Source organism: Melospiza georgiana, chromosome Z (genome assembly GCF_028018845.1).
Source record: "Melospiza georgiana isolate bMelGeo1 chromosome Z, bMelGeo1.pri, whole genome shotgun sequence".
Lineage (NCBI taxonomy): Eukaryota > Metazoa > Chordata > Aves > Passeriformes > Passerellidae > Melospiza > Melospiza georgiana.
In genome coordinates this window covers 61,497,524-61,511,007 of record NC_080465.1, presented here as the reverse complement: position 1 = coordinate 61,511,007, position 13,484 = coordinate 61,497,524, and the positions used below count along the sequence as shown (strand labels likewise).

General features: G+C 35.4%; 1 protein-coding gene across 1 annotated transcript in view; it reads right to left on the bottom strand.

The window, feature by feature from the left end:
* Window positions 1–249: 249 nt before the first annotated feature.
* Window positions 250–13,484, bottom strand: part of LOC131096034 (solute carrier organic anion transporter family member 4C1-like) — a 37,695-nt gene continuing 24,460 nt past the window's right edge. The window contains exons 6-13 of the mRNA XM_058044260.1: window positions 12,940–13,055; window positions 12,515–12,659; window positions 10,470–10,665; window positions 7,162–7,315; window positions 5,434–5,621; window positions 3,809–3,873; window positions 1,918–2,055; window positions 250–374 (exon numbers count right to left, since the gene is read on the bottom strand). Of these exons, the coding sequence (XP_057900243.1) occupies window positions 250–374; window positions 1,918–2,055; window positions 3,809–3,873; window positions 5,434–5,621; window positions 7,162–7,315; window positions 10,470–10,665; window positions 12,515–12,659; window positions 12,940–13,055 (1,127 nt within the window). The remainder of the gene's footprint in view (window positions 375–1,917; window positions 2,056–3,808; window positions 3,874–5,433; window positions 5,622–7,161; window positions 7,316–10,469; window positions 10,666–12,514; window positions 12,660–12,939; window positions 13,056–13,484) is intronic.

The following is a 13,484-nucleotide window of genomic DNA, read 5'->3' as shown; positions in this document are numbered from 1 at the left end:
TACTTCAATTAAGTTTCATACTAGACTTTTAAAATTAGACTGCAAATTTCAGTGTGACTTCTTTGGACAGCCACAATGGAATACTAAATGAACTAAAGAATAGCGCAGATTCAAAATATTTCAAGTTCTTCAATGCTGAATATGATCTTTTATATTTAGGCAATGGTGTACAAGAACTTTGGTACAAGTGTTGTAATAATGCTTATATTTTTACAGTTTTCTTTCAAAAGTCCCTGATTTGCTCGTAATTTATGTGTGTACAGCAGATACCTTTTCTGAAGTCTTTTGTTGCAGGGCTTTAGTTAATGGTGGAGGCTTGTAGAAATACACTGCCATGATCACAAAGATGATTGTGACGATTTTGCAAGCAGCACCTGAATGAAAGAACAGGAGAGAGTTTTTATCACACTCACTTGCAGTAGCAGAGGAAGTGTTTCACTCATTTATAAAGCTTCATATGGTGAGTTACATACACCCTGTAAGACTGAAATTCACAGCCTTCATTTAAATGTACTCTACATGAATGACAAAGGGCAGATAAAGACAGTCATACAACTGAATTCAGATCACTCACCTGCCTGCCAATTTTTGCTTTGCTCCTGTATTTCTTCACCCCATTCTAGCCTGAAGTGCAAATCTTTCTTATTTCTTGTTTCAGTACTGTAATTTGTTATATGAATATTCTCTTTTCCAGAAACTAAAGCTTTCCACATAGAATATCTCTTAAGTATTCTCTGGTCAGATGTCTTAGAAGGCTATAGAAAGGTGTTTGCACAACTTGGAAGGCCAAGGAGAAGGGCAAAACCAGAGGGATTGTATTTGATCACAAATATGCCTTGAGATCCTTATCCTCAAGTTGTGACTGCTGCTTTTTCAGTTTCAGGATTAGACATCAGTACTTCAGCTCACACACTGTAAATATCACAGTTGCTAGAAGACAGGACATCAGCACTTAATCTCATGCAAGCTTAGCCTACACCCTCTCTCCCACTGGCATATATACCACACGTTTGAAGGGAACAAATTGTTAAACAAGTCAGGATTTTTTCGGACAAGTGTTCAGACATATTTTCAAGAACTTTATATAAAGTTACAGAAAAGAACTGAGATACAAAAAGAGAAAGAAATCTCCCCAGACCTTAACTGCCAACACGCAACCCAGATAATCACAGAATGATTTGAGTTGGAAGGGAATCTAAAGTCTGTCCAACTCTTGTGCTGGGGGCAGGCACACCTTCCACTAGATCAGATTGCTCAAGGCTCCACACCTTGAATACTTCCAGGCATGGGGCATGTATAACTTGTCTGTGAAACGTGTTCCAATGCCTGGCCAGCCTCTCAGTGAACAGTTTCTTCCTAATATTTAACCAAAACCTACTCTCTGAGTTTCAGTCCACTACCCCTTGTTCCATCACTATTCTCTCTTATAGAGTCCTTCTCCATTTATCTTTCTTGTAGGCTCCCCTTCAGATACTGAAAGGCCTCAAAAAGGTCAGCTTGGAGACTTCACTTTCCCAGGCTGAACCAACCCAATTCTCTCAGCCTTTTCTTTATAGGAGAGGTGCTCCATCCCTCTCATCATCTTCACATCCCTGTTCATGCTCACTGCTCTGAAGACAGACTGTAGTGTGAGCCAGTCCCTTAAAAATCTAGTAAATAAGTATGACAATGAAGCAAGATCAAAGACCAAAACTATTTTGTGTAATTTTTAAAGGAGTTTTTAAAGTAATATTTAGGGTTTACTTACTGTGGTGTTTCTCCTTCTGCAATATTTTGCTGATCATTTATGAAAGTAAGTTAAAAAACACTGCTGCCAAAAATAAAAAGTGTAAGGTTTTATATCAAAATAATCCCTATCTAGTGGACAAGGTCAGTATATATATTACCTAGTATATGTATTTAATATAAAAGACTTACTTATGCCCATGAGCAAATAAGCCATTCTCTCATTGTCATATACCCAGCAAGCTCCTTTAGTTTCACATTCATCAATATCCCACAGAGTACAACTGTTGTCTATAGCAGCACCAAACAAAACTGGTCCAGGAATAGAACCTAAAAAACACAGCAACACATTAGAATGTTTGAGTTACTTGACATACTAGTTTTCATGTGAAATGCTAAGCTGGTGGGGAAGATAAAATGGGAGAACCAGACACTAAATGTAACTATTTTAATCAAAGTCATAGGCTTCATATTACATAGTAAGTCTGCACCTAGCAATGCTCTCAGTTAACAGGTAGGATGCAGAGAGTTAATTCATTATACACTTGGTTAAGCAAGAAATTTATTCAAAGACTTGAGATTCTTAACTTCCTCTGTATTCACTAGAAAAAAAAAATTAAAATCAATGGTGAAAAAACTAATCAAGAAATCAGGAATGTAACTGAAAGGAAAAAAGTTCCTTTCTTCTGACCATACACACCACCCTGTTCCAAATTGAGAACTAAAATATAATTATGTTAAATGTTCAGTTACACATTTCTCCCTATTCCTCATATGTAGCAAAGCTTCCAGTAAAAATTTCATAAAAAAAAGAGCACTGTTTAAAATTATTCTTGTACAGATTTTATTAACTCCATGTGATTTTTGTGTGTTATAATGCACAAGTGTATTGCATCCAAGTACAGCCAATTTTAGAATAAACACACCAGGTACATCACTGCATGTCTACCCAACTACCCAAGGCCTAAACTCTCCTAGAGCTAACCAAGTAGCTATGTCACTCACTAGATCTTCAGCTTAAAACCCCTGTGCAATTCTTAAAGCCTACAGCAAAAAAAGGTCCCGGTAAGTAACTCTGGTACTGCCTTCTTCAGCCATAGTACAAGCAGTGCAAAAAGTTCTATCACTCCACAGTGAAGTCAGGAGTTCGAGATCTAGCATAAATATCTGAACTCTGAGTTAAGTCAATCAGAGGGACCCTTATACAACACTGATCACAGACTTCCAGCTTATTTATACCTGTGGGGATGTTTCTTTTATTACACTTTATCAGCAGAATAACTTATATTAATCACAGTTTGAATACAGCAAGGCGGAAATCATTACTGCGAGTGTTAGATATGTAATCTGAAAGGAGAGGGAATGGCTACAGTACTAAATATTGGCATGAAAGTCCAATCAGCAACTGTGTCTTGTCCCAGTCTTGAATTAAATATACCATTTAAAAACTGTCTACTACTAAAACAAGAATTTTCATTATGCCTGAGAAAATTCAAATGCTTGTGGACCAGAAAATACATACGCTTACCCTTGTTTTACTTAAAAAGATTCATCTGTCCTACTGAAATGCTGGAGATGCTTAGATATGGAATTAAAGTATTATACTTCCCACATTATACTCTGTAAATAATTATGCACAATTATCTATCTTAAGAAATGCTGAAGTTAGTAAAAGACATTTTAAAGGAAGAAGAAGAGGAAAGGCTCCACATATTCATTTTTCTTTTAAACTTCTGGATTTCAGATGTTACATGAAACTGTTTTCTATTACATCAGTTCTTCTTATCTCAGTTTTCAGAATAGGCCTTCTTCTGGGGAAAATAGCACCAGGTGTGTTTAACTTGAAAGAATGGCAGTTACCTCTATTTGGCTTGTGCTTGTAAGAGTGAGAAAGGCTAAAGAGAGCATGAATGCCCTATTAACAATGAATTTGAATCCAGATGTAACCTTACAAGTGTATTCCATAAGCCAATGACAGACTGCTTCAAGCGCCCCTGAAAGTTTTTTAAGGCATTATTTTAAAGTTGAGAAAAAAAAATGTCAAATAAGTAGATTTCTCAATGTTTCAACAAGAAAGTCATACCCAGTATTCGCAGAAACAGTAACTTTACTCCAAGAGCAAATGAACGCTGTTTATCTGGTACACATCTGTAAACAAGATTTGCAGTTTAAGACAGAGTAAACAGTTTCTACTTCTGTGCTGTGTCCCTCAGTGAATATGCTTTCTCTATATACTCTTTTAACCTGTTAAATGCTGAAGGGTTTATAAATCCAGTGTGCAGAACAAGTAACCCAACTATTTAAAATGGTGTTTAGATAAAAGACTGAAAAAAACACCAGTAGCCCATCAAGAAATTTTAGATTTAACTAGTTTAACAAAATAGTATAAATAAAAAGGAAGCTTGCTATCAGCGTCCTGATATAAACATTTTTTCCATAGAATAACCAAGGAAATTAAAATAGTGTTAGGATGCAATCCAGAGCTACTATACATAAAGAAGTAAGTGTTGGATTCTATTATTTATAAAGGCAATTAAGAGAAGGAGAATGAGCTCCGCATCATGCAGTAGATTTTTCCTAGCAGTAGAACACTGTCATGAATATATGAATTTATGTTTGAAATTGCACAACAAAGGCTTACAGAAAAGACATTGGAATATACTGTAAAATTTACTGACATTTTAGCTATTTAAATTAGTCTTTGAAAATTAATCTACTTACAGTCCTTTTTTCATAAAAAACTGTTCCACTATTTCAGCTGAATTATATAAGGATTCAAATATCCAAATGTTGCTGCTTAGAATTACTAATATAAAACTATGTCAGCTCAAATTTGAAGATAATGCAGAACTTTATGCTATTCTGCCTCCACACTAATGACAAGCTGTTAATTCCAGATTTACACCAAACCTGGACACGAGGCTATTACAAAGCACTGTTGGTAGGATATTACTGATTTCCTCAGCCTCTCGCCAAAGGGCATCTAGCCACATCCTCACAAAGCAACATGCTATTGCATCATGGTTATCTTTTAACTGGAAGTATTAGAACTACAAGTCAAACTTGTAGTTTGACTTCAACAAACACAAAAGAGCTCTGAATTCAGAATGAGAAGCAGATTTTAAAAATAAAAACAAACAAAAACTATATTTCATGCATATAAGCTTCAGCAATTTGGAAGACGGCAAAACCACTGGTTAACTCACTATCACATTTTATACTAGTGACCACCATACATACAAAATCAGTATCATGGGAAATAGTCTACAGTTCTTGACAGACTACAATTTTTCAAGCTAGAACTCTGAATTGAGACAGGAATCTAAGGTAGAAAATAGAAGACTAATTGTTATTTTGTCCTTTTCCTGACACAATTTGAATTGCCTACGCTATCAATAGGCTAGACAAATATTTTCTTGATCAAAGCACAAAGCACATTTATTCCTTTTTGCTTCAACTAAAACAGTCAAGAGTGCTCAAAATTCATAAAATGGACTTTGCTGCATGCTAGAGAAATTTTTTAAAAATAATTTCAAAACTCATCTACTAACAAGAGTGAACAGTGGTATGACTATGCTCTGTTTAAAGTACTGCTTGCTTACTACATAACCTTGTTAAAATACTGCATTGCAAAGCAAAAGAATTAAGTATTTCACTGACAGTAGTTTTCAAAACAATGTCACCTTTCTTGCAGACCAAAAAATGTACCTGAGAATGGCCACGGTTGTTGGAGTAGTAGCCATAAATGTAAAAACAACAGTAAAAAAGAAGAAGACCAGGAATAAAGGTAAAAGTTTGCATTTTGTTGGGCATTTCCCAGGAACAGCTTCATAGAGAAAGTCTTCTGAACCATTTCTTCTTTTTGATTTCCCAATACAGGAACAGTTGTGGTATGTCTACGAATAATTTATAAGACAAAATTTAGCTCCCAGAACGTCACAAAATGACACCTTTTGGTAAATTTTCATTACATTTGCATCACAGACGACAAGAATAAACATTGACCTTCCTATATGGGAAACAGTTAATTTCCTGATGAGCACATGACAATAAGATTAATTTTTAAAACTGGCTCACCAGAATTTGACTGATCCACCTCACCTGAGCAAAAGGTATTTTTGGATTTTTGACCTAAAAAGACAGTGACAGCCTCCATTTTGTATGCTTTGTAAGCTTTTAGCTACACTCATAAAAAAGTTGCAGAGGTTAGAGGCAAACCATATGCAGAGAGGCAAGCACTACACTTCAGACTTTAACAGGAAAGAATAGAAGCAATATAGTACCACTTCTATATGCAGGTGAACAAATGGAATATGCTCTTTATCTAAACTCACAGAGTTTGTTTTCAAAAAAAAATATAACATGTCAACAAAGTGTGAAATTTTGACTGCAAGAAGTAGTTACTCTCCTACATTTTCTTATGGATAATACCTTCTCTCATTTTCCAATATAAAAGTATAAAGGCCTTTCCTGTGTCAGCTTGCTTTTTGGATCTCTCTATACTGCTCCCACATCCCTTCTCAAGAGTCTATTGTACTAGAAGAGATAAGCACAGAAAGCCCCTCAGTTCCAGGAAGGCTTGATAATAACCTAGGCACTTTCACAGCTTACCATTCCTGCATCAGGGGCTACTGAGATTCAAGTTTTCAAAACTCACGGAAGCAGGTTGTCATGTATATGTATACAATAAACACTGCATTTTGCTTAAAGATCTAGATAAGAACTGCAGGTTCTTCAGAACCTCAAGATAATTGCTGACTTTTCCAATTGTCAATTCTATTTAAAGTACATTTAGATTTAACTTATTTTCAGCATTAGGAAGTCTGGTAGATGTACACTTGGAGAATGGCATCACACAAATGAGAAACACTGTGGCTAACCAGTAAACCCTTAGAACAAAAGAAGGCCCAGAGGTGGGAAAGACTGTTGTGCCCAGAAAACTCACAGAACAACGGAGGCTGTGAATGACCAGAAATGTTGCAAAGAAAGCTATATAGAAAACAAACAGCTGTGCCACTTCAGTGAATCAAAAGAGATGTAAATGCTTCTGAGTTCATTAAGAGAGTGGAAACATTTTCCTAAGTTAGCCAGACCAGCATGAACATGGGGGGTGGTGAAGGGAAGGGAGTATAGTTCCAACACACAGTATAAAAAGCTAGACAACTACCAGCAACATTTCAGAGAGTAATGAGCTTGACCCGGCTTCAACCCATGAATACCTTCCCAATAACTGGGGAGGCCCAGCACTGTGCAGTGAACATGTTGAGATCAGCAGTGGGAGTCACACTGGTACCGTAAATGAACTGTGTATTGTAATTGCTGGATTTTGTTAAATACAACCTATATTTGGTATTGGAGGAAAGACATCTTGAAATACAGTGCATTTTACAGGAAACCAGAACAAACCATATCAGCTATCTTCATTGCATAAAGTACCTTTTTCATGTTGTTTACAAGATATGAGGCACAACCCGCAAAACAGGGAGAAAAGTACTGGACTTCATCACTGCCACAAACTGGGTAGTATATGGAGCGCAAACACCGGCAGTTTGCATTGCATGGTGCTGTTAAGTTATACAGAGTGCCTGTTCTGAAAAGCAGAAGTTAATAGGCTTTTAAAAAAGCAATTGGAAAACAGAAGATATGTAAACAAGCAAAGCAATATTTATAGCATAATAAATTTTAAAATACTCTATTCATGTTACTTATGCACTTAGTTGTTTAAAAATAAGCATAGTAGTTAGAGCTCTGGATTTTCCATTTATTATACACCTAGGGTTTTTTATGCTGTTATTCTATCCAAAGATTATTCCTCCAATTTCCACTTAAAAAAAGAGATTACAAAATTCTGCATCTCAGCCCAAATCTTATATCATCCTCCTCCTCCCACTTAGGTATTTGAATTTCTTCCATTTATAATTTCAAGAAAAAAATACAAGATTAAAACCAGTATTTGGAGTTGTTTATTCTACTGATCATACTCCAACATTCTTCCCCTTTTTTGATTTGAGTCCAGTTGCAAAGCCACCTTACTTTTACTATTTCTAACACTGCCATGGAGACATCTAAATTGTATGAGCACAAAGACAACTGTACACTTTAAATGCAGAGTGCAATGACACCCTGAAGGACCTTAAAGATTTCCTCTGGCTCTTTAAGGAATAACTAATAACAGAGTTTACTTTAACTCTTGCACACTATATTTACTTTCAATTTACTTCTAATACAGGTAATCGTACGGTTTTATTTGAAGTAGTCCCACTGTACTATTAGCATGAAAGATCACATTGGTTTGTGTGAGGACTGTCCTAAGGCATAACCAGAGAGAATAAAAACATCCTTTGATTTTCAAATTGTAGTTCATTAATAAGTAAAGAATTTTCACAGCTTAAAAGTTCAGTCAGCTAAATCCAAGTTCTGGCACTGCCACTAGAGTTTAAATATTGTACTGTAAAATTAAAGTTCCACATCAATTATCTAAAGGTATGTTTATTTGTGAGAATTTGAGATTACAAAAAAATACTAATAGAAGAAATAGTTTATGTAGGAATTAACTTACATACAGTCAGACTTCAAATGGAATATAAGGGACATCATAACTACATATAAAATCAATTTTGTTGTAATTCAGCAGAACGCCACTAAATTAATTTGTGCTTTAAGCCTAAGCAAACTAACTTCAATTCTTCTAAGTACAAAGAATGAACTACTTTGCACCATAAGCAAATTCACTAATCAGATTTGTACATTCAGTGCCTTCCTAGCCTGAGAGGCATGCAAAGCCTAGAAATATTTAATCAATTTGGTGGGATTTGTCCTGTTTACATGTGCAGTGTTTCTTTCCCTGACCTCCAAAGAGGGAATGAACACTTAGTTATACCCAGTCAGAGAAAAATAAAACAAAAAAGATACCCCTGGCTATTCTAAAAAATCTAGCTGATGAGACCATCAATTGCTCATTAAAAAACTCTATTGGAGTTTTTAATCAAGAGACCCAGAGACACGTGGAAATAAAGTACAGAACAGAACAGAAATAGTCACTGCATTTCTGTTCCTTCAAGTTTTAAGGGAAGCACTGGGCAACAGAATTTGGCAAAAGCAATTCCCTGAAGTGCCTGTTGGACAAAATTATGTTAGTTCTGCTGATAGCCTATTTAGTAATAAAAGTAACTAAAAGTAACATGCTGCTTTCATTAACACAAACAAGTGATCCTGTACTCATATATTTCTGAGACAAAACCTGCAAAAGCTTCTCTCACCTTTCTGAGCTATTTTTCAATAAGAAGATAATGCTTGCCATGAAGGATTTCTTTAAATTCTCGACAAAAATCTACATCAAATTCTAAGTCAACTCTCAGAGTAGTCTCACAACTTATTAATTCAGAAGCATTTGTTCAGTAGCATGAAGGCAAAGAACTTGGCTGTTCTTGTACAAGTTTACACATTTATTAGTTTTTTAAATTTCTGCTTTAAAACAGCTACTGCTTTTAAAACATATTTTATTTCTGTATGGAAAACAGTTTAAGAACTGGCACTGTATTAATGCCACTAACTATTCTGATGCACACATCCAGTAAAGTATAAGCCAACCAGTAATACTGCATAAGGTAGAAATGAGCCATTTCTTATAATGGATACCAAGAGAAGAGATATATTTCAGGACTGGTTAACTTCCAACTTGGTTAACTTGCTGTAGCTAAGTAGCCTTTAGCAATAGTTAAGCTACATAACTGATAAAGTACACAAAACTGTAAAATACACGTTAGTGGTATATAACTTAGGATGACAATCAGTTCAGCTGTAACTTTTATCTGCTGCCTGTTACCATAGGACCTGATATACAGGTACCATTTTCTATACTGTATCTTCAGCATTTTATTGATGACTACAGATTCTTTCACTAAATATGTAACTATAACCTTGCTGTAGCCAAAATCTGAATTATGATTCACAGTTCTCAGTTGTCTAAGTCATCTGTCACAAAGCCATATTTTAGTCATCCAATTTCAACACTGGCCTTTAAATATGCTGTCAATTTATATAATAAGTTGTAAAGATGAAATCAGAATGAGTCATAACTTGGGCCTTTTTGGGCTTCAAGGTTTTTTATTTTCTTTCAGTCACCAGTGTATGGAACTTTGTTGATTCATTTTGCATACTTTTGCATACCAGTAAATTTCTACTTTCCACCAACTTGCATGGGCATTTGAGGCTACAAAACCAATTTCCTCCCCAACCCATTTCCTCTGTTTTCATGGTACACATCATGCTAATGTGTCAGCAAACTGCACCACTCCTCTTCCCCATCTCATTTAGCTTCAAGTGTCTCTTTATGCACTGGAGAAGAACTATGAGATTATGCTTTGATACAAGATAGCAGTATCTAGCCTTTGCATAAAATGGGGGATTTGGGAAAACAATAAAATGGTATTGGTAAGTTATTTGTCAACTTACACAGCATACAATTGACACCTATGATTTTTTTAGACGGCATCTATCAGTTCCTAAGTACCAGACTACTTGAATTATCTTGCACAGCCCCATCTAGCTCTTTGACAGACCTTCAAACAGCTGCTGTTGCCTCTGTTAATTTATAATGGGATAACTGACCACTTGAGAGCAGACTTCTGGAATAGCTAGTTGCCTTCCTTCTGCTTTTAAATACTGCTGGTGTGTACTATTTGAAACTATGGCAATTGAATAAATATTAATATGAAAGCCAAGAGTGCATTAAATATATTTACCCATTATATGTTTCATAGACACCTGCAAAAGGCTCATTCCCACATTTAGCAAATAAAAACACTGTGTTTAATATTAAGGCCACTGTACAGGTGACTATCATGAACTTGATTATGCTTTTCAAATCCATTTTGCGCTTGGAAACCAAGACACCACTTATGACTTGGCCTAGTGCTGCTCCTGGAATTAGTACAAGTCCTAGAGGAAAAAAAGACAAGGAGCAGTTACATAAAAGTGCAAGACTTAACTGTGACGCAATTTTATGCTAAGAAAAACAAACATCAAAACAGTTACCTGCAAAAAGCAGTCCATGCGGTATTGCTTTCAAACCATACTACCAGAATCTAAATACATGAGCAATTTATTGTACTGTTACATCACCTTTAGCCTTTCCAGAGCTTTAACTGGAAAGTATAATTTATAGTTGTCCAAAACCCAACTTCGATACAGCCAAACTAGATGACTTAGGAGCACTATGGGGTGGGAATGTCTGAACACCAGTAGGTGTCTCCACGAAAACAGAAAATCCTGTTTCATTCTTTCAGTGGTTTTTTGACATGTCCATGTTCTTTCTTATACATCTGTTATGAACTTGTTAATAAAAGAACATAAACTCTGTTATACAAGAAACACAAGATGCAAGAAGACATCTACTGAAAGATTTAAAGAAGTCTAGATCAGTGGGTCAGATTTGCTGTCATAGTCTATATAGTCTACCATGATTTATCCTCTTTGCACTCCAGATAAATAACTGAGCATTTTTATATGGCTAATGTATAATACAACACAGAACTCAGTATAACTTACACCAACCTGAGACAGCTAACTTTACAAACAGTTCAGGTACAGTGACAAAACTGCCCAGGCCACAGACCTGGGAATTCCACAAACCACAGTCAATGACAGTTTAAATAGTTTCCACAACCATTGGTAATGCTTAGACTGATTAGTTCAGTTCAGGTACAGCCAGCTTTCAACGTTACTGTAGGCATTTCTTTAAAGATGTACATTTAATAGGCACTCTCAATACTTTCAACTCAAAGACATTCAGTCAAGGTCTATTGACAAAAAATGCAACACAGCTTTTCACTTCACTCCTAGTCTCTGGTTAACAACTGAGCATATATTCCAATGTGTTTTTATGTAAAATTACAGATTATTTGTTTTGATGCAATGATACTATCTAATATTGCCCAGAGAAGTAATTTAGGAAGTCTTTCCCAAACACATTTCTGTTGGAAAAAGAGCAGCTCAACTACCACAGTTATAGTGCAGCACTCTACAGCTTAGCATGACACTTTCTATGAATATTAAATCTGCATATTGCAAGCATCTGTTTGCATTATGGACATTTCTGACTTGATCTGGTTGCTATTCTTCAGAATTAATTATGTCAATAACGTGAGTCTACTGAGCACAGCTCTTCTATCTGATGTTTTCTGTTCCTCCAATACTCAGTTTTTCATAGAAGCTCTCTCCTGGTCTACATATAAGTTCTGCATATCAGATAAAAATAAGTGACAGTAACCCAACTACAGCAGAGCCAGTTATATAACAGACTTACTACATATTCTGATCAGTCATGTTATTGCAAACTCATTGTAATGTCATTGTGGAATTAAAGAAGAGAAAGGCAAAATCAACTTCTTATTTGTGACAAGCACTGCTTTTTTTCCCTAGTTGCCCTTCATCGTGATTGTTTTAGTTGGGACTAAGATACTACTGCTCCTTCAGGCAATTTCAAATACAGGAAAATTAAATGTTTTTCACCAAGAATAAGAAAGGAATAAACTACTAGTAAACTAAAAGTTTCATCAGCACATAAAATCCTCAGTCTACTCTGAATATGTAGAGTACTTAAGTAATACTAGAATATTTAAGGGCAGGCAAGAATAACAAAAATACTGCTCTGATTACTGCATTCCACCTAAGTACATTCACAAACATCTCAAACAAAAAAGATACCCATATAATCTTCCACCTCTAATGTTAATGAAGTGTTCAACACAATATATATATAAGATTTAAAATTAAAAAGCCATATTACCTCCAAGAGTTGCTGAAAAACTTGACGACTTTCCAAACTGATTTTCTATAAACTTAGGTAGAAATGTGGCAAATCCAGTGGCAACCAAAGCTTCTGAGGAGCTGGCTACTATTAGACTCATGAGCACTGGATTCCTCAAGAGTATCTATGGGGAGAAATTATCATAACACTCTGGAAATTATTTGATTTTGGTACCAACTAAAGTCATTATATTTTAAAAGGAGATCCTCTGAAATGGAACTCCAGTAATATGCCTTTCTAACAATCTCAGGCATCAACAAAATGAATGTGCATTAAGTTATCAGTAATATTGAAGTTTTCCCTTTCACAACACAAAAAGTCATTTCTATAGGCCTCTAACATCTGGAAAATAATTTCATTTCTCAGAATATATTCAGTTTTAGCAAATTTGAATTTTTTCTTACCAGGAGAGCCATAGGAAAGTCTTTAAAACTTTGTCCAATATCATTGGTCTGAATCAGTACTTGACCTCCATCATCATGAGTTTCAGGGATTTTTTCAGACTGAATTTTTGCAGTTCCTACAAATAGTCATATTTATCAACAATGAAAACACTGAATACCTGCACTCTTAGACAATGTGAACCACAAAAACTTTTGTTTCCTTTAGTTGGGAAAGTGCTTTCAGATATTACAGGTCTTCTTGCCTGTTTTATTGGCACAGATTTTTAAAGAGATCAATACTGTATTGTTGAACAAAGATGTTTGTTGAAAGCATTGTACTTTCATTGGACATTGGAAGGTCTTGGCTGCAAGAAGATATTATCAGGGACATCCTAAAAACTTCAGAGTATGCTGAAGCCCCTTTTTTTTCTAAATCATCCTCACATTCTCCATTTCCTACTTTATTTTTTCTTTTTCTCCTCCATCATTTTTCTCCTTCAATATTACCATAGTAAGTCCCTTTGGATGCTCATGGAATTTCTACACTGTTCTTGCTGTGTAACACA